At 33.9% G+C, this 22,491-nt stretch overlaps 1 protein-coding gene across 2 annotated transcripts in view; it reads right to left on the bottom strand.

The window, feature by feature from the left end:
- Positions 1 to 22,491, bottom strand: part of itgav (integrin, alpha V) — a 57,642-nt gene that overhangs the window by 26,346 nt on the left and 8,805 nt on the right. Inside the window, exons 3-15 of one of the 2 annotated variants that reach the window (XM_056465180.1) lie at positions 21,653 to 21,744; positions 19,590 to 19,704; positions 19,232 to 19,293; positions 16,921 to 16,966; positions 13,777 to 13,899; positions 13,569 to 13,613; positions 9,701 to 9,744; positions 9,534 to 9,590; positions 8,995 to 9,047; positions 6,148 to 6,353; positions 5,692 to 5,883; positions 5,529 to 5,574; positions 2,509 to 2,616 (exon numbers count right to left, since the gene is read on the bottom strand). In XM_056465180.1, coding sequence (XP_056321155.1) covers positions 2,509 to 2,616; positions 5,529 to 5,574; positions 5,692 to 5,883; positions 6,148 to 6,353; positions 8,995 to 9,047; positions 9,534 to 9,590; positions 9,701 to 9,744; positions 13,569 to 13,613; positions 13,777 to 13,899; positions 16,921 to 16,966; positions 19,232 to 19,293; positions 19,590 to 19,704; positions 21,653 to 21,744 — 1,189 coding nt within the window. The remainder of the gene's footprint in view (positions 1 to 2,508; positions 2,617 to 5,528; positions 5,575 to 5,691; positions 5,884 to 6,147; positions 6,354 to 8,994; positions 9,048 to 9,533; positions 9,591 to 9,700; positions 9,745 to 13,568; positions 13,614 to 13,776; positions 13,900 to 16,920; positions 16,967 to 19,231; positions 19,294 to 19,589; positions 19,705 to 21,652; positions 21,745 to 22,491) is intronic. The other variant, XM_056465181.1, reaches the window with a different exon arrangement.

Below are 22,491 nucleotides of genomic sequence, written 5' to 3'. Positions count from 1 at the left end.
AGATTTTTTTTTAGATGAAACAGCTGTTGAACTGCATCCCAATCAGCACATAAACTGCAGAAGACGTATTATAAGCGCATTACGTCATAAAAGCCACTTCTGATACTTAATGATCAACTGGAAGTCAAGTTATTACTTGCTGTTCCTTGGATACTTGGAAAACTTGGATAGACAACAAGACATTTGTCAGGTAGTGTATATATTGCATAGTTGTCAAAAAGCATATCTTGGTGGATTTGTTTTTATGATGAACCAAGTGCATTATCATTTATATTTAAGGAATTACTTTTTGATGAGCAGAATGCAAAAGCAACAAACCTCAAACAACTATATATATTAAAAAAAACATCAAGCTTGGTAATAAAAAAACATTCAAAGCACTTTGCTGGTAATTTAAGATGCAAAAAAGCTAATATCAATTCTAAAGTGCAATTTTTTAGCTTTACAGCAACAGAAATTTGATCTCCTTTTAAATAAAAAAAAATGGAAGCTTCTAAATAATAGACCAATTACCAACCTACGTCAATTACCAACATGACGTCACACGGGTCCCCGGTTGCAAAAAAAACACAGGCTGCAATAGTAAAGATGTCGTGTTGTGCGGCAGGACACCAAATTCGACTAAAAGGCTAAAAGGCTGCTGAATGAAGTGACGACCTAATTGGAAATGATGGACTCTGCAGTTCTCATGTTATATCAGGTAAGTTCACGCTATGCTGAATCACACACATTACTCGTTTTTGATTGCAGAAATGATTTCAGCAAAAACAGTTACATATGGTTAAACTGCAGACACTGAATGCTAAGTACGAAACGTGAAAGTGTAAGTTATTAAAGTAAACACTGAATGAATGTTATATTCACACATTCATTCAGTGACAACTTGTAACACACTCCCTATATTGTTTACCACGGCACTTTGAATATTCGGTCTGAAATAGCTGCAAGTGTGACTTGAAAACCACATTAGCACTGTTTATTTGACTGTAAACAATGTTGTACTTTGATAGTCATTGGCTGCTAATTTGATTTCGCTATTTAGAGTTTGCAAATAATACGTTTATGAAATTATATTATTAAGGAGAAAGTCCAAATGTGCGAATATAAAACCAACTTTACCTCTATGTGTAAGTTCACATACCCTGCCGTACAGGTGTATTTTGCTGTCAGAATGCTGTCGTTTTGCGTGTTGGTGATTGATTACCTAGGCCTCGTATAACGTTAACTCTGTCTTCTTTCCTTGTCTTTGGCTAAGCAGAACCTCGGTTTTTAGCTCTACACGGTGTTGAATCTGGTCATTCTGGAGCATTATTTCTTGCACATGACCACACAGAACAACATTTTTGGCATCCAAAGACTTGTAGGCCTTTAACTTCTCTCTTGTAAAATCACTTGGAGCTTCAATGAGATTGTATATTTGGGGCTGGATGCTTGGTCATTTCGTCTAATCCAATATCCATTGGGAGGGTGCTATCGCAAATGGACCTGTCAGATGAACGCCACTCACTTTAACGTTAATTTTGCCGAATCACTGTGCTTGTCACTGGGTGACGGAGCTGTTATAATATGCTGAAAGCATTATGTAAATAATATTTATAATGTGTAATCAATTTATCTTATTTCTAAGACAACAACAAACTCTGTTCGCATCGGATGTCATTCCCTCGCTGTAAATGCTAGCGCTCCCGGTTTCTTTCTGCCACCTCCCTGCGCACGCATCCTGAATGTTTACAAACATGGTAATTGGTCTATACACAGAATTCTGCTAAAAATATTCTGCCTTCTAAATTAAAGTCTGTGTGAAATCAAAATTGACAATGTTTATTTCGCTAGTGCACATAGTTATCCTTTAGGTGTACAATTAATCCATGCAAGTTAATCCACTGAAAAACAAACAAACAATTAAAAAAAATATTTGTTTTGGTTATCTGCAATCAAAGACTAAAGGTGTTGATCCTCCTCTGTTGATATCAGTTTGACGGATTATATTCAACAATATTCTTAACCATGCTTCTCTTCCTATGACGGAATGATGCACAGAAAGAAAGCCCCACCCCATCCTCAATATTTAGTTTCAGTTGGAAGTCCATCAACATACACATACTGAAATAAAACTATAAACAAGTTCTTGTTCACTCAAACTTTAAAGAGTCAACGGCTAATTAGCAGAGATAATTAGTATTAGTAAGCCTGATCCTAAATGAAAAATCAGATTTTTCCCTATTGAAAACTATACTGATACCCTATTAAAAACGAGCTGTACTTTAATGACTAAAATAGCTTCCTGAGAATATGGCTACTTAATAAAAAAGGCTTGCCCTTGAACTATCAACTTAGAAATATGCAAATCTAAAAAAAAAATCTTTATTTTAAAAGAACAAGTTTAAATCTCACAGTTCTCAAGTTTACATAAAACATCTTTCAAGACTTATATTTCCATAGTTGTACAAAAAAGGTTTGAATCTATATTGTTCGGTCAATATAGTCAGATAAAAAACCTTGACTCACCAGGAAACTTTAGTAGTTGTACTAGGTAGGGTGCAGCTTTTGTCTTCAGGGTTCAGGATCTGTGGGCTGATATCCAGTGTGGTGTTTACACTGATGACAGGACGGGCCCTAAATAACAAAACAAGCAGGAATTATCAGTGTTTCAATTTAGACCGGTTCCTTTTACAATAAAACAAAAAAGGAAAAATATTGCAATGTATGTTTATTCAATACTGACCCTTAACACCGGAACTACTAAAATGGACATAGGAATCATTCTGAACGGTCACATAAGACATTTGTGACATCCTACTGTAGTTCCATTCAAAGCTTTTATTGAGATTTTAGAATTAAGCTTTAAATGTCTGCCATCATATTTTTAAGCCATTACCCTAAAAACCCTAACAATACCGTACTTTGTCCGGCAAGCAGGAAAAAAGTTTGCTCATAGCAGGCGATATGTTGTTTTTGAAAGACATCTAAAGTGAAGTTATGTTTTTATCAGAAAACTTGCCAACAGTGGTATGCATATTCAAAGGAACAGGAAAAAGTAGTGCTGAAAAGCATGCGGTCAATTTGACAATTATGGCCATTCAAAGTGAAAAAATTTAATTACTTTTGTGTTTTGCAATTGTAAAAAACTAACAATGTTAGAATAAAATATACCCACATTTATGAAAAGACAGTGCACTATTGCTCATTTTAACAAAGTTCCTTTTTGATATTGTTATTTAACTGTAGTGTTAAATTCAAAGTGTCCATGGTGTCACACAGCCCACAAGAGCATGGTGCAGACTGTGTCACCAGAATAGTATGTGTGCTAACCAAATTGTGTTACAGTGCATTTTTGTGTGCAGTTTGCTCATAGCTTCAATTTTTTTGCACTAATTAGTTTGTCTACAATATGGAATTTTTTAGATTTAGGCTTATGCTTGTTTGACAACAAAAGCAAATTTCAGTATTTGCATGATTAGGTTAGGAAAAGATTTATCTTTAGAAAATCTTTTCTTATGCCTAACCGACATTAAGACCTGGATGACAAATAAGTCTCTGCAACTAAATGAAAATAAAACAGAGGTGTTATTATTAGGTCCTACTGCTACCAACGATTCTATTACTCAGCTAGGAGTCCTAAATGACAATCTGCACAATCATGCCAAGAATCTATCTTTGATCCACGCTTGCAGTTTGACAGAGAAGTGACAAATACAGTTGTAAAGAGAAGTGTTTTCCAGCTTAGATTGGTGGCAAAACTTAAACTGTTTCTTGTACATTGGTCTACCTCAGTCAACACTCTCTCGGTTACAGTTGGTCCAAAATGCAGCCACCAGATTAATAACAGGAACTAAGAAAAGAGATCATATCTCCCCTGTCCTTGCCTCATCGCACTGGCTACCTATAAAATACAGTTGATTTTAAAATCCTTCTTTTCACTTATAAAGCATTGCACACATTGCCCTGGCCTATGTCAGTGAACTTATTAGGCCTTATATAGCTTGTAGACAGTTAAGAGCCCATGACCAGTTTCTTTTGTCTGTCATTTTGGTCTCGCTGCAAATCAAAAGGTGATCGAGTTTTCTGTGTTGCGGCTCCAAGGCCCTGGAACAGTCTCCCTCTGAACATCAGGATTTCTCCTTCATTGGATGCTTAAATCTAACTTAAAGACTTATTTTTACTCTCTTGCCTTTGAGTAATGCATGCATGTTATTTTTTATTTGTATTTTAGTATTTTATACATATATATTTCCTTGTATTTTTAATACCAGTTTTTATTTTTATTTTCTACTTTATTTTATTGTAAAGCACTTTGGATCAACTACGGTTGTGTAAAATTGTGCTCTATAAATAAAGTTTGCCTTGCCTAGATTACATAAAAAGCCACAAACGTGCAAACAGAGGTGAATTTATGCCAAGCAGTGTGAATAACTCGAAATGCGAGACACATTTGCCACAAATGCTTACAATTTGTTTCAAATTTATCGTCTGTGTATGTTAAAAAAATGAGTGGAAAAATTCCAGTGTGGTGAAAAACATCCTATAAGTAATTTAGAGCGAGTAATGTAATGCGCATGTTCTCTTCATATTTGGTATCAATTCCAGCATCAGAATTGGAGAATGTTTTTGCTGCTGTACCTTTGGAACTTCTATATGTTGATTGGCTACATATGATCTTAACTACATCCACAAATTACACTCCAATTTCCAAACCTGTTCATGAGGACGAGCCAGGTTGCAGAACATTAAACGGATTATTCACACAAAAATGAAAATGTACTCATTCAAAGTGGTCCCAAATCTTTATGAGTATGTTTATTCTGTTAAACAAAAAATATATATTTTGAAGAATGCTGAAAACAAGTAATCATTGACTTCCGTAGTCAAAACAAGTACTATGGAATTTTTACAGGTTTTCAACATATTCCAAAATATATTCTTTTGTGTTCAACAGAAGAAAGAAATTCATAAAGGCTTGAAACAAGTAAAGAATGAGTAAATTATGACAATTAAATTTTTCTGTGTGAACTATACCTTTGAAAAAGCAATGGTTTTAAAATCTGAGTGACATCTTAAAACTTTATAACATGTTTTTTTTTGTTTGTTTTGTTTTTTATGACATCAACACTGTGACAAATTCTGAATCACTTATTTTGGACCTTAGTACACTACAATCCAAGCAGATTTCCTTTGGGATGGGATCTCCACATTGCAAATGGCAGCATATGACTAATGATCTGACCACTGTTAGTCAGAGCTTTCATGGCAATGATGTCCAGCTGACTGTACATTATAACGCTTACAGTTTGCACAATATTGACTTAATCTATACCTGGTGGTCTTCCATGTACAAATATAGGCAGAGGTAGGTTTTCCACCATGATAAGCTTTTAATACAGGCTCTAACTGCTTTCTCTACTTGCCCATAAAGCAAATTAAATGGTGCTGAATTAAATGAGACCACCTTTAATAGCTTATCCGGCCTTGATCATAAAAGTCTATCAAACGCATGTGTGGCTTCAAAGTGAAGACTAAGCACACTGTACCTGTACAAAATGGCTTTGTCAGCTCCAAAAACCCCAACAATCAGGTCTAGAGTTTTGAGTGAAAGAGAAGAAGAGCATGAGGGCACAGCGTTGGATTGAGTTGACAAGATGTAATAGGTTGAATTAACTGTTTAAATTCATACAACACTGTTAAAAATCTAACCAGGGTATCCATTCTGATCCACATCGGTGCCTCCATTCATGGAATAACCAAAGCTGGATGGCATGGACACAGACGCCCATGTTCCTTCCAGAACTTGAGAGGCCACAGGATTGGGTCCTGTGGGATGCCCATTATGGATGTACACCAGGCCGCGATGGAACGGCCCACCATATGGAGCAGCAATGGCCACATCTAAAATAAAAAACACACAGAAAACAGAGGGATTAAGCATAAAACCAATCTAAGTCATAATCGGTGAGTAACCACCATGAGGATTATTGTACAGACGTTGCACAAAAAGCTCCTGACTCATGATTACTGTTGCATGATGTGGCTAAGAAGACAGTGACAACTTCTGACCACAAATGACCATATAAGTACTGGTGTCTCTCTGTGTTGCAAGCAAGTTGTTTCGAATAAACACACAGAGCACATTGAGAGGAATCAAAATGGTACCATTATATCCGTCCATGTTGAGGTCTCCCACGCTGCAGACTGAGCTTCCGTATCGAGCATAGATCTCAGAGCCAGTGAGTTTGATGACACTGTTGAAGGTGAAGCCACCTTTGCCTAGGTAGACATAGACCTGACCCACTTCCCTCAGTTTGCCATCTGAGCCCCGGTCCATGAATAGAGGAGCCCCCACAAACAAATCCATTTTCCTAAAGGGGTTACAAGATTTATGCCATTGGAACACATCATCAATATATACGGTGTTTAAATCAGCAGTCTAATAAATATTCAACTTTGATCAAAATCGATATGCGTTCTTGAGTTGCTCAAAAAAGGCTTCACTTATACTTATATAATGCAGGTCTTTCTGAACACAAAAAATGGGCAACAAGTTCAGACACAGAGAAACTTGAGGGGGAAATGAAGGTAAATTTATCTTCGCTGTTGCACAATGTTCAGATTACAGCTCATTTTCTGAAACACTGCCAGAGAATGCTCTCAAAACGCCGCTGTGCATATTTTTAGGGTAGGTTTACTTGGTGCTGACAGAATCGTATAAAGTCATCACTGAAATGAATATCATTTAAAGCAGCGGTTTTCATTTGGTTTCGAAAAGAACGGTCACAAAACACAAACTTCAGAATGTACAAAACAGTACAGTTTAAGTGAACGCACATAAAACTTGACTAACTGAATTATTACAATTTCCTTGCTTAAAGAACAAAAATCACTTGCATTTTAGCTTTACCTGCATTCTGGGGACACATTTCATGTCCCTTTCAATCAAGCCAATTCAAAAGGTCATGATCTGCACTCATTAAATAATCACTTTATATCTCTTTATTTCATGTTCTTCGGAAATATAAACGACAAAAGTTTTGGCTCAATGCCTTCCTCAGCCTTTCTAAACACACGGAGGATGGCATTAAGCTGAAACGTTTCTGTTTTATATCTAAGAAAAATGTGAAATAAAGAAATATAAAGTGATTATTTAACGAGTGCGGATCATGACCTTTTGATTTAAACAGTTTATGAGACTAACACCAAAATTCAAATACCGCATAAGTGCAGTGTACACTTCACTACTGAACCTTTCAATCAGGCCACAATTTGCTTATTCAATGTCATTCAGAAGGTTGTTCAAACTTAAAACATTGGCAAACTTAAACTCAGAATGGCATTATATTTAAAGAAAAAAAAAAAGCTTTTTTTTTTTCACTTAACCATCGTCACTTTCAGAGGCATGGCAAAAGAGAACCAGACACTGAGAGTCTCCTCAGAGTGTCACACGGAGCCACAAAAATCCACAGTTTCCATTTTTTAGAGCAAGTTTCATTTTCAAAACTTTTAATCACATGGTTATTTGGCTGCAGTGTTTGTTGGTTTGGTTTGTTGGTGAACTGATATGCAATTCCAAATGTGTTTTTAAGCAGGTTTTAGTACTTTGTTACATGGTTGTTTTGGATTTTTGTTATGTGGGTTGATGTGCGTTTATGTTAACACAAAAGCAATTACTGTTGCATCCTGCAAAGAATCATAAGATCATTGGCGGAGCTAAAAACTAATCAGATTACATTTTTATTTTGCAGGACAAGCAACCTTTAAGCAGCAAAAGCAACGGTTACATGTGAACTTCACCAAATGGGGCAAACAAAAATCAAACTGATTACGAATGAGAACTTCAACAATGGGTTGATAGAAGCAGCAATGCAATGAGAATAAGTATTGAATGTTGTAAGCATTTTATTATATCTGCATCATAAACTAAAACAAATATTTTCAGAGCTTACACTTTCAACATAAAAATTATGTCATAAAAAATATTTAATATTTTTTAAAAATTAAGGGGAATAAAAAAAATTAAAAAACACAAAAAAGTGTTTTCAGACATATACTTTTTCTGAATTTTTATGATTATAATTATAATTATATATAAAACAAGACAAGTTCAGTCAACAAAAATTCAATATTTTGAAAAAAATGTTTTGGTCAAATGTTTACATTAGACCCTCACAGATAAACATCACATTTTTAATACACTGAAAAAAATGAGCAGAGACTTTCTTTAAAAACATTTTGTGTTCCACCAGAATTAGTAAGAGAGAGATAATTTTGAGTTTATTGCCATATCAGCTTCTATGGCTATATCACGGCAAAAAAAAAAAGATTTTACAAATACCACTTTTCTATAATTATAAAAATATTCTAACAATTTAAAGTCCTCAACAGCAACAAATACATAAGACAAAAATACATAATAATAATGACAATAAGATAAAAATCTAAAAGTTTAAGGTTTACCTTTGATAAAAATTGTACAATTTTAAAAGAATTTACATTTAAAAATATTTCATTTAAAGTCTCTCCAGACACAAATTGTTGTCCAATAACATTAAAAATAGGGCATTCCACAAGTATATGTTTAACAGTTGTCTTGAGTTTTAAAAAAAATTATATTTTGTTCCTATTTCTGGCTGGATTTAAAAAAAAAATTGAGCACTGATTTCATTCTGCTTGCCATTTGTTAAAAACGTAGCCTTTTCCAGAATTAGTAAGACATACAGGTTTGATTAACATGATAGTGAGTAAATTATGACATTTTCAAATTCATTTCTTTTACTTTATTTCTAAAGGCTACTTTTACGAGTGTCTGTTTTTGCCCCACAAATAATCAATTCAGAATTAAACACTACCCTGACCTGCACTACACATTGTTGGACCCGATGGGAACCACTGATTTAACGTATAATTTAAAATAAACTATTAAAAGAAGAAACTCATCAATGTGTATAGCAATCATCAACCTCAACTCACAAGGAAAAAAGCATGTCAGGGCAAATCATCACTCACCCATCATTATTAACGTCAACAGCAGCCACAGAATGACCAAAATAAGCAGCCATCTAAAAAAAGAAACATTTTTTAGTCATGACCAGCTTTAGTCTCAAAAATAATCTGCATTTTAACTATCAATATGTCTAAGTGAAAGTTTCAAGCTATTATTATTATTATTTTTGGTCCTGATAGTGCCCCATTTATAGATTTAATTTCTGAGCTTGTTGAATCCAGCTTAAAGAACTGCTGATGAATCGCCACTACAGTAATCACAATCAGACAAAAAAATCATGCCTTTTGCACCACACCTCATCCTCTTGCTCTCATATGTTGGCGACACTGCTGTCAATGACTTCCAGATGTGGGAGTGGATTTAGGACATAAACTCTCAGCTCGTAAGCAAATGTTAAACATAACTGTGCCATGACCACAAGCATGGGCATGTCATGTGACCTGCAGGCTGCTCATAGTCAAGACCGCTTGAACATGCTTTTCTCTCCTAAAACACACCTCCCAACAGTCCAGAATTTGGACACATTTACTATTACACCCACCTGTGTGCCTGTGAAGTTATACATTGACTCCATGTTCCTCCCGTTAAAAATGTTGACCTAACAAGACAAAACCAGACGCAGATTCGTGCAAGCTGATTCAAGCAGGGTTGCATCACTTTTATGGGTTTTTTCGTCAGATTCTTGACCATAAATAGCATTAAACTCACATATCCGAGAGCCTTCTCCCCTCTAGGAACTCCAGTGACATAATCTAGAGAGGCAGGAAGAGTTAGCAATGAACTGGACACAACAATGCTTTCATTCAGTGGTGAAGCTTCTTGATCCCAATGCCGAGAGAAATCAGATTTGAGCAATTCCCATAAAAATACTTCAGTTTGCTTTGGTATGGGGGTGGTATTTAGAGCAGGTCAGCAAAGACTAGATTCGTCAGGCTAATTACAACACGTGGTTTCTTGTAATTATGCCACCATTCAGTTTAAGGTCAGAAGGATTTTTTTTTTTGTTGCAGTTTTGTTTTGGAACAAAACCTTGTGCTCACTAAGGCCCCGATTACACTAATACGTTTTAGTTTTAAAACAGAGTTTTAGAATGAAAACGATACACATCCACATTGGCATTTCACCTAGCGTTTCTGAACATCTCTCCATCCGCGCTACACCTGTGAAAATGCACATCACGTGACCATACACATACACATACACGTGACCATACATACACAGGCATGCACTGCAGTGTATGCGCAAGTCTGAGCTCTAGGCAGTCAGCGGGTGCTTTGAGCACAGAACCCCAGGTAAAAGCTACTGCTGGATCTAATCTCACTATATTTGTTAAACGTGATATTTATTTCATCTTGTTGTCTATATCTAATGACATATTCCCAGACGTTGGTCTTCTAAATCTTGTTCTCAGGTAAAGTATTTTGGTTGAGCGCAAAGATAAGTTAATATTAGGTTATGAACCCATGTACACTAATTCTACACATTTGACTGAATGCTTGCCTTTATTTCCTATAATGTATAAACTTATTTTATGTTATACTTTTATAATGGCCATAACTGATTTTTAACAGGGTTCATACACATTTTTACTATTAAAATTTGAGGACTTTTCCAAAACTTTGAGGTAAATATTTATGATGTTTTATGTAATGTCTATATACACGTGGTAAATAAGAAATAAATGTATGTTCAAATTTATTACAGCATATCAACGAATATGTGACAATCTGTGTAGTTTATATTTAGTTTCACTTCTGCAAAATAGTTTTTAGAAAGTATCTTGCTGTCCGTGTGAAAACATTTTAGAAATGTTGGCTTGCGTTATAAATGATAGCATATTGTATTTTAAATGAGCCTTTAGAACCCACAGTATCTTACCTCTGTAGTTATTAGAGATTGTTTCTGGACACGACACTCAAAATGTTTCTTGAATTACGATGAAAGCGAGGCGAAGCTAAAACTGCGAGCTGTGTCAGCGCAACTGTGTTAAAATTTACCCAATATTATCATTTCAAATATATTCAAGTACACAGAAATTTGTTAAACACATTTTCATGACTTTTCCAAAATATTTTTGGTTTGTTTGCTTTTCCAAAACTTTTCTAGGCCTGGAAAATGCCTTGTCAATATTCAATGAATTTTCCAGGTTTTTCCAAAACTTATGCATTTTAAAAGAAAAACGTATTAATGTAAACGGTGCCTAAGGCTGCATTTATCTGACCAAAATACAGTTATATCATTACAAGTCAAACTCACTGTTTTCTATTTTTATACATTTTACAATGTCATTTGTTCCTGTGATGCAAAGCTGAATATTCAGCATCATTTTCCCACTCATCATTCTTCAGAAATTATTCTAACATGATGATTTAATGACAGGTAATATTGTTTTAAAAACACAACACTTTTTCAGGGATCTTTGATCAATAGAAATTTAAATAGTAGAGCATTTTTCTCTGAAGCTGAATATTCACATCTTTAATCAATTTAATGGATGCTTGTTGAGCATTCAATTCTTTAAATGTGCAGTAGGTGATTGTCTTCAGAAAATTTTTTTGTTTTTCACATTCCAATAGTATTGAATTAAGTAAATGATCTAAATGCATTTATATGCGTTTTATATTCTGGGTTAGGCATAAAACTAAAAAATGTTCATCCAATTAAATATTGTCGGGCCGACAAATAACTCAATTACGACAGGGATCTCAAACTGTTAGTCAACAAATTTAAATTTGAATTTCTGCGCAGCCTCTTTAAGCAGAGAGATACCTCAGTAGCGCGTACACGTGAAGCACGGATCTACAGCTGACAAAGAGACGTCATCAGGCAAACTCTGCATCAACCTGAGCTTTTTTCTGAAAGACCTTGTATCCATGAAAAGAAATATTGTTTTTGAAAGGGCTTCTGCCAAAAATGCAGAATCAAAACCTTTCTAAACCCTGAATCAATATCGGAGTTACTTTTGCACGCTGGAGGAAAATGACGTTATGCGGTTCAAAACAATGATCAGAAGTGTGACACCACGGCTGAAGTATTAGACAAGTATGTTTTAAAACTATTTTAGCCACGCAAAGCTTATGTAGACTGTGTTCTTGTTTATGAATGGGTTTACATGCACAGAAGTGTTGTTCAGCCACTGAAAACGTCTGGCAAAAGATTGGCTATTTTCAAGTTCATGGAGTAACTTTTACAGCATCGATAATATAGTCAGTTAAATAGACCTAAGCATTCGTTTAGTTGTTCAAGTGTAAAAGGAGATGAAAACAAGCGATGTTTGAGGGTCAGCGAGCACAAATGAAATGAAATAAAGTCACTCGTCTTGGTAATGTAAGCGTAATGTAAAACGATGACAGGATATTTCTGTTTTTAGCACTCCGTTTTTTCTGATCTGATTTTTATTTTGTTTAATAACAAAACATAAGTAAATGTGCTCTTCGGCCTAACCAGCATTACTAAGGTGAAGATTCATTTATATTTATATATTACATTCATTCATTTGTGAACAGTGACAGCTTGTGACACATTCACACTCTAAAGCCTGGTTTATACTTCTGCGTCGAGTGATCGGCGTGACCCATGGTGCATGCCTTGCGCTTTGCCGTGTTTCTGCGTGCAGTTTCTGTTGCTCTGCATTAACCCGTTCAAAACGCTAGTTGCCAGTGAGGTGTTTGCGTTCCTCTGTGTCGAGTTTCTTCGCAGGTATTTTGTTTTATCTGAACACTGCCTTAATGTAGAAGTTGCTCAAATTTTCTCAATTTGAGGTGGGAACCGGCAGACTTGCAACAACTTTAATTATAAGGTAAACACAAAACAACAGTCTCCATTCAGAGCTCATTCACAGGACTTCACACTTGTAAACATTCACTCAATCGGGCTCGCGCACCTCACGGTCCCGCCAACACTCGTCAGTGCTACCAAGCCGACCAATCACAGAGCTTGCACTACGCGTCGTTGTATTTTGAGAGGTTTGAGTGGCTATGCGTCAACGCGTTGGATGCGCCGGAGCATACGCATGCGCTTGAAGCAGAAGTATAAATCGGCCTTAAGGCTATTTTGAATATTGGGTCTGAAATAGCGAATAGGAATGACTTCAAAACAACATTAGCACTGTTTCATTGACTGTGAACAATGTTGTATTTAATAGTAATTGGCTGATTGTATGATTTCACTATTTAGAACTTGCAATTAATACGTTTCTGAAATTATATTATTGAGGAAAAGTCTGAATGTGCAAATTTAAACCAACTTTACCTCAATGCCAGTTTTGGTCAATATAATTGCTGCAGCCGCTGGCCTGTCAACTACTACACTGGACAAAGTGCGTGTCTGCATAGAGTTTTCTAACTGGTGAATGACATGATCTAGTGTTATATCTATTCGGTGCGCACGCGTTCATGACTTAAGGAGGTGTGGCTTTGGAAGGCAGGGAAGAGATGTAAAATTTCTAAGTTATTATGCTAATGCTAGCATTCTGGCAGATCACCTACTGCACCTTTAACCAAAATCCAAACTTTTAAACCATACTGCATATTTATCATGTCCGAAAATATCAAAATGAATAAAGTAAATATCTTACCATCTTCTCCATCCTCATTAAAATCACCAACAGCCACAGAGTAACCTAACAAAATGACAAATACACACAAACATTTACATACATACATACATACATACAAGTATAAAGACAGACACATTGCATTTTCAAAGCACCCAAATACTCATTACATGTGTAAATATAAATTACCACAAGCGTAATTACAACTATGGCAAACAAACAGGCTTACCTAAATAACTGTCATCATATTGAGCCCCGGCTGGCTTGGTTGATAACTGGTTACCATAAGGCGTGAAAAAGTCCTTATTGTATCTGTTGATGACCTCAGTGATGTCATCGGAGATCAGCTGACCTGGAAAGAGAGAGATAAAACAGTTAGGAGAATACAAGTAGTTTAAAGTGTTTTCTATCCCAAACATGCAGGAAAAGTAGTGATGCACCAAAATAAAAATTCTATCCCAAAAACTCATGATGCACTTGGCCAAAAAATGAACACTGCTCAGTTTGTATAACTAAAAAAATGATACTTTCATACATTTAATATACTTTATCTTTTAAAATATATATATAAATATCTCCAAAAACAAAAATAAGGTTTATTTAATAATCAATAATAGTAACATTTTAATTTAGATCACAAATCATGCTTTTAACTACTGGCTAATTACCTGCACATTATTAAGATATCAACCGTTTGTTAGTAGTTACAAAGCACGATCTTATTTTGTATCCCTAATCCTACCCAAAACCAAAACCCAACTTCTACTTTACTAACTCTAAATAACCAGTTAATTAGTAGTTTATTAAGCTAGTGGTGTTTGTTAATGATTTGATAATACAGTGAATTGTGGCCTAAACTAAAGTGTTACCCAATTAACAAATTAAATGTAACAATCAACACTCACAAGAGAGTTTTTGTACAAGCTAAAACAACAAGGATATGGTGACCAAGTTAAGTTATAAAATAATAATAAAAATCTAACAGTGGATGTATCTAGCAATGTGCTGCTTTAAATGCTGTAAATAAAATCTGATAATAAACAGTTTCCCATACTTTGTGATATTTTGGGGGTGCTTTTAGTTTATTTACAATTTCAAATTTCATTATGAGACTAGTTTGAAACAAAATACTGTCAGGTTTGTCACATAAATCTGAGCTCTCATTTTCTTGTTTTATTTTACAGATGAAATAATATATAATATAATGCATATATTATAATATAATATTAATTGTATAAAACACAATTGAAAACTATATAAAAAATTGTCAATAAGAAGCACTTTGTAAAACTATAGGGTTACATTTTCAACATGAAAGCTGAGTTTAAAGTTCTACAGAAGATGCATATTTATTGTACAAATTAACAGAATTATTGAGTAATAATAGCCAAGTAAAGAGTTATGAGACAGCAAATAGTTTTCCATGGGTAAATATAACATTACAGGACATATTATTTAAAAGCTGTATTATTGACTATTATCTTTCTGCACTGATCGATTACATGAAACAATACATCTTATTTTATATGACACTATTCTCGGTTGGTCTTTCGTATGAGCGGACTCAGCCGTTTGAATCTTTTTGGCTTGAGACTTCCGTTCTCATTCACATCCATTCATTTTTAGAGGCTAAAACAGCTCGTTATGCTGCTTCATGTTGCAAACTGATCTTTTCGTATTATATTATTCTACTTTTTATGTATAGTCATGCAAACACTTGTTTGTAGAGTGAGTAGTTTGATCGTTTTCTGCCGTTTATTATTTATTAGTCATTTCTCACATAGGCAACTGAATCAGAAGTCCTAAAGCAATCGCAAAAACGAGCACACTTCCGCATTGTAGAATAAGGTCAATATAAACACACATGGTGTTCATAAATGTTTATTTAATATATATAAATAAAAAGGAAAAAACAGCATTTATTCTTGGAATTTCATGATCATCTAAATTTTAAAAGAAGACTTTGTTTTAAATGAAAAGCATTAGTGCAAAGGGTCACATTTTATTTTAAGGTACAATTCTTGCTATTGCTAATGACTTTTGCCTCAATGTCCTAATTTGCTGCTGATTTATTTATTAAGGTAGTTAAGTTTAAATATTGGGTAGAACTAGGAATGAAGAACAAGATGATGCAGAATATGTATTTTATAATTACTATCATATTAATAGGCATGTAATATGCCACTAACTATTAGAGAGAATTGCTACTTAAACTGTTACTAAAGTGTTACAGCTCAACTTATCATGATTATATGAAAAACAGCATTAACCAAAAGCTCAATCTGAAACTTTTGGTATATTTTGGCAGAACAGTTGAAATATTTAGACAAAAACATATTCAAAACTATTTAATGAATTGTGTTTTCTTTTTATGGTCTCTAATCCTTATAGACTTTCATTTAAAAAATGTCAATTAAAAAAAAATCATAATGCTAATAATTGTATATTTCAATGGCCTAAAAGTTGTTCAACAAGCAACTTTTTTTACAAGACAACAAACACAAACGTGTAATCAAACACATCACTTTTTTCACACAAACCTTACAACAGAAAAAGCTGATGCAATAACTGAATACATGTTTCCCAAACGGTCTTTCATGCCAGCTCATTTCAGTGAATCAGTTCCTTCAGGCTATTCATTTAAATGCAATGTTGTTAATGTCCGTCTTAAGTCATTTGTTTTTAAGCGAACTCCATATTGTAAAAAAAATAAAATGCATAAAAGCATACTGTAATAACTTCTAATTTAAACACCAAAATGAAAGCTAACTTCATGTCTAACCAAAGTTACTATCAAATCACACCATCACATTCACATATCTGAAAGCATTTTACTCTCAGCAGGGTGTATAATTATCATACCACTCGAAAAAAAAGGCACTCAGCTGAAAAACTACAATTTTGTGAGAAAAAAAAAAATGGTTTTATAAAAAGAGGACTTTAGGTCATGAAATTAATGAAAGATGTGTATGAGATTAAATGGCTTTTCTGGGCATAAATCCTAACGTAACCCCACCCAATGAGATCATAACAGCGACTCAGTAAACAAGCATTTCAACATCACACAAAGCAACAAATTTCAATGAAACCACAGACTCATCTCCTCTGCGAGACACAACATATGATTCTGCATTATTTACTGACAGGCGGGACACATTTGCGAATTTAAACCAGAACCGCTGATGTTGTGCAAACATTCACTGGCCTGTTTTGTGTGAATGCTATTTCTGCGCTTGCCCTGGAAGCAAGACACAGCAGACATTCTGTGAGTCACGAAAAATCCTGACAGAGCACATTGTTGTTTCTCCTTTTTTCCCTATTATGCTGTTCAGTGTCAAATTCACGGAGGGATAATAAAATAAAAACAGTTTACCTTGCCAATAAAAGCTTCCTGGTCCTCCAATCACAACCCGATTCTTCTGGAGGGGACATGAAAAACATGCTTTGGTACAAGTTTGGACAAGAGTGGGTGATAAGTGGTTGAGTTTAAAATGATAAAACCACATTTATGGTGGCACTAGATAAGAATTGGATTTTGTTGCAGTATCTAATGCAGGGGTGTCCAAACTCAATGCTAGAGAGCTGGTGTCCTGCATATTTTAGTTCCAACCCCAATTAAACACACCTGAACCAGCTAATCAAGCTCTTTCTAGGTATACTAGAAACTTCCAGGCAGGTGTGTTGAAGAAAGTTGGAGCTAAGCTATGCAGGACACCGGCCCTCCAGGACCGAGTTTGGGCACCCCTGATCTAATGTAATGGAAAAACAGGCTACAATCCTAATGTTTTGGGGGATTATATGAAAATTACTTCTTTTTTAGCTTCTTGAACAGTATAGGGCTGCACAATATATCTTTTTAGCATCGAAATCGAAATGTGCACATTTGCAATAGTCATATCGCAGGATATGCCATGTTGAGTCTGAATTATATCTGAGAATTTATCTTGTTTCTAGTCCAAAAATCTAAGTTTCGAAACGAAAGAAAGATTATTTTAGAACAATTCACCACAAATGTCAACCTTGCCATGAATAAAACTTTCACCAAAACAGCGAAACCCCAAGTTTTTTAGTATATTACAGTCCTTTAAAAATGCTCAAAAACTTATTTCACCTCTTAGCGACAAATGTAATTCATCAGATGTGAATCTATCTCACAGTTTTATTTTTTGTTCTAAGATACAGATTTACTAGAATGGAATTTTTGAAGTGCTTTCCGAGATGTTGAAGTTGCAATTACGACCGGATCCAATGCTTTTAAATCTGGGATTCTCTGAACAAACGTATTTGTTGTCAAATTGCTCTCATACTGTTTAAAAAAGCTACTGCTACAGTTTTGGGGGAAAAAAAAGTGAACTGTGGCTTGCAAAAAATTACCTCTTCGTTAGATTTGGAGCGAATTATATACAATTTGAAAAGAAAACAAAATTTGACATACTTTTATGCCATGTAGAGTCTGAATAATATCTGGGAATTTTTGTCTTGTTTCTAGCAGAGTTTTTTTGAAAGTAAAAACTAAATATTTTTGTGTTGATTTAAAAATTTATGTATAAATAAATAATAATTAATAAGGTTTGGACTAAATGGAACAATTCAAACCATCTGGCGAAACTGTGTTTGTATGGCAATTTATATTGTAGAAAAAGTAAATGTCACAATATCAGATTCTTCCAAAATCGTACAGACCTAGAATGTATTTATTCCAAAGCGATTAATATAATGCAATTAACAGCAAGCAAGCATTTATATAGATCTCTGGAATTTAAATATAGTCATTTACAATTTTATACATTATAATAATATCCATTGCTAACAAACACCGCAAGTGCTGCACAATATATTTCTTTAGCATCGATATTGCAATGTGCACATCTGCAATAGTCACATCACAAATATATGCAATGTTGAGTCTGACTTATAGTTGACCAAGTGCTACAGAACTGTTTTTAAACATTGTATTTATATGGAATTTATATGATTTATGCAAAAAATGTTTTTCTTACTTAGATTTTTTTCTCTTGTTTCTAGTCCAAATATCTACATTTCAAATCGAAAACAAGATTATTTATTACTAAGCCCACTAATTTAGCTTGTTTTAAGGAAAAACTCTTAATTTTGACTTATTTCTTCTGATTGTGAAAACAAAACAATATTTTTAATTGCTCTAAAAGTAAGAAATGCATTTTTTGCATTGCGATTATTTAATTTCTGTGCCTGAATACTGTTGGACTCCCCAGAAAAACCATCAAATGCTGTTCAAACTATCTCCTGAAACTCTATTCATTTTGCAATATTTATCACAGAAAAATAAAATGTCGCAATATTATTATTTTTCAATATCGTGCAGCCCTAAACACCACTAATAATTCTGTTCATTTTATATTCCTAAATTTTTTATTCCTTTTTCTGTTTTGAATACTTATACATTTGCACATGAAGCAGAGTCAGGGGAATTAAAATATAAAACTTTGCTAACAATATTTTATTAATGGCTGCTGGTGAATTCTGTTGTATTATTCTGAAATAAATGATAAATTGTGACACCTGTTTTTTGTTTTGTTTTTTTCCCCCTCAACAATGTAATTTTGACCTGGTGAAACGTATAGTGCAGCGTGACATATTTTACAGAAAATATGATGACAGAAACAAATAAAATAAGATTTCCCTGATAAAAATAATAATAATACCTTTACAAAGTCAGCACTGAAGCCTGCTTGACAAAATCCTTGTCCCTCAGGTGAGTTTGACTCTGAAGGAAATAAAAAAAGTCTAAGTTATTCATAAATCTACAACCAGCTGAAATAGTTTCAAGGAAGTCTCAACTTTAAGAAAAGGTGGGGAAAAAGAAGGCAAACTTTAAACAAGGGGAAGTTTCTTAACCTTATGATAGCTTACTGCCACAAAGACTGAGGAAAAACTTAAAAGCTCAAACATGCCTTTAAATCATGTGTGTGTTATACCACAAATCTAAGTTAAGACACTTCTGAGGGAGGCTATTAGAAATGACCCAATAAGGGCATGCCTGAGGTGTGATCAAGTACATACTAGAGCGGCAGGGTGAATATTCCACAATGTTATTGCCTTTCTTCAGGTAACATGTCCCGACAGGCTCTCTTTCTGAAAATCCATATGTGCTCCACTGGTAGAGAGGAGCACACGCCTTTAAAGAAAAAAAAAAGAAAGAGACAAAAAGACAACTGTAAGTGCAGATCTGTATGTGGTTATTATAATCATGTTCTTTCTGTAAATCAGCTTTTGTTAAGCATAATTTCATATCCAATTTTTTCAACAATATTTCTGTAGATTTCACCAAATCAAATTTAAGACTTTTTAACCCTTTAACTGCTTGCTCTACCAAACGGTTTTAACTGTTTTAAATAATGACCGTAAAAGTCATTTAAAGAATGGTTTACACTTCACAGCATTGTTGGTTCACAAAAACAATCAAACAAATATAATCATGTTGCACTACTACACTTGATTTTGGTGTTATTGTAAAAACAAACAAACAAGAAAACATATTAAATAAGAATCTGAAATATTTTATGGCATACTTCAAAAAATAAAGATGATTTAGTTTTCAAAATGTTTTATTTTGATTGTGTTTGTAAATAAATTGGCCTTACACTTCATATTTTCAGATTTTCATAGTATATGTATCAATTTCGGTACTTTTACCATAAACTGACATATCAACCATTTTGGTAGAGGTTGATGTTTTAGAAATGATAGGATGTGTTGAAAAAAAAATGTAATCCAAAAATGTTTTTCTTGGTGGCGCCGTTAAAGGGTTAAGACCTTTTTTAGTCGATTATAAATTAAATTTAAGACCTATATCACAATGTTGGTCTCATTTGTAGTAACAATACAGCAAATTATATTTAGACAAGTGAAGAACTAGTTAAAGAACTACAACATTAAAAATAAATACATTTTAAAGCACTGTGGGAGAATTATAATGAGAATGAGCTATTGTTACATGTTAAGCAGTTTAAAACTAGTAAAGACCTAAAACACAACATTTCAGTGAATTTAAGGCCTTAAGACATCTAAAATGTAATACGATCACTTATTCATTTATACATTTTAATTGAAGTATTAAAGTGAGTAGAGGAGAGAATCTTTTGTTTGCTTCGCTGAATGATATCAAATCACAATTTAATTATTCGCTATTTTGACTTTTTCCATACAGAAATTTTAAAAACAAAAAGTTGCAAAATACACATCGTAATTACATTTAATATTCTTTTTGTGTTTGTAATATCATTTTTACAATGTTGATGCTAATACAAATAAGACAGCGTTTGACTTTCAAGTGTCCATTTAGAAAGAAGGCAAAAAACAGTAACAATGCGTTTATAAAATGAAAACTATACAAATCAATTAATTTATACCTTTATAGTTATTAACTTAAAATAGTCCAATAAAAGCAAGCAAGCAAATGTATATGGGTAGGTAAAATGTGAACTTTAAAACAAAATATTCATAAATTATTTACCAGTTATTCTTGTTTTTCTTTTTTATGCTTTTGGTGAATTTCATTATGTGACCTTGATCTTTCCTTCAACAACTTTTAATAAGAAAAAGTGACTTTCATTGACATTTTTAATAGTACAAAGTGATATATTGTATGTATTGGTGAATTTCAGTACAACAGACTGGTAATAAACACCCAGTACATTTTCTGTTATTTTACAGATGTATTTCTTTATATTTTTACTTCTTATACAATGTTTTGTTTCAACCTACTAAAACATCAATTGACGTCACTTTATTCATCTGCAGAATTGAAACGGAGCAGAGCTCAAGGTCCCATAATGCAATTCATAACTGTAAATAAACAAAGCATTCCTGAATCACAAAATGCTATTGTATAAAATGGATATTTTTACAGTGCATGTATAATATACGTGTGTGTACTCGCTGACAATTTTGAAGCCATGTATTACTTTATTAGAATATATAGAAAATGTCTGAATCAAAATATGAAAATACGTTCCCCAACACAAAGAAGTGACAATATTGCAGATGTTTTTCTTTTGAGCACTGTAAAATCTTATTTCTTCTGGTTGCATTTCTTTTTAATCACCCTATACATGCAGCCTCACCAGAATTTGGTCCCCAGAGGAACGCACAGTGGCCCCGAACCATTGATTTGACTTAAACTCCATTTGCAGTCCATTGGCATTCTTTCTGTCATCTGTGATGGGGAAAAAAAGAGGAAGTGAGAACAGGGAATTGAATCAGATAGAATGAGTTTGTCAGCAAATACTGATTCATAAACCTGTTATTGTACCCTTTCTAGTGTACAACACTGCTCTTCCATTCATTAAAAATAACGTCCACAGGCATGTGCCTCTAATTAAAGCAGATTTCAAAAGCTCTGATCTGACACAAGCATCAAAGTTTGATCAAAAAGAACAAAAAGATGAGCTGATATGAAGAGGATGAGAGAGTGCAGCACATCAGCAGAACCAACCATGCAAAGTTCAATCCAAGGTCATGAAAACTGACAGCTGAATCTATTCATGGCATGTTAGAATCAAACATTTAATCTTTCCTGCTGTTAACAAGCACAATGAACTTGAGACCTTGCAGAGACATTAATAGAAGTTATAGGTATAGGCCCAGAGGGAATATGACAATACGGAATTAAAGTGTAAAAGGAACACTCTATGTGTTTTGGAAATCATTTTACAACACCCCAACAGTTATTAAATTCAATTCATGTTAATTTATATAGTGCTTTTACAATATAGATTGTGTCAAAGCAGCTTAACACAGAAGGTCTAGTAAATTGTGTCAGTTTAGTTTGCAGAGTTGAAGTTTATTTTAGTTCAGTACAGTGTGGTCTAATTTTCACTGCTGAAAATCCAAACATTGAATAGCAAATCCATCCATGCACAGCTACCGCAAATCCACAAGTTAAACAGTTGAGTTTGATCAT

This window comes from Danio aesculapii, chromosome 9 (genome assembly GCF_903798145.1).
Source record: "Danio aesculapii chromosome 9, fDanAes4.1, whole genome shotgun sequence".
In the NCBI taxonomy this organism is placed as follows: domain Eukaryota; kingdom Metazoa; phylum Chordata; class Actinopteri; order Cypriniformes; family Danionidae; genus Danio; species Danio aesculapii.
Note: the sequence above shows the minus strand (reverse complement) of the source record. Positions and strands in the feature narration are given on the sequence as shown.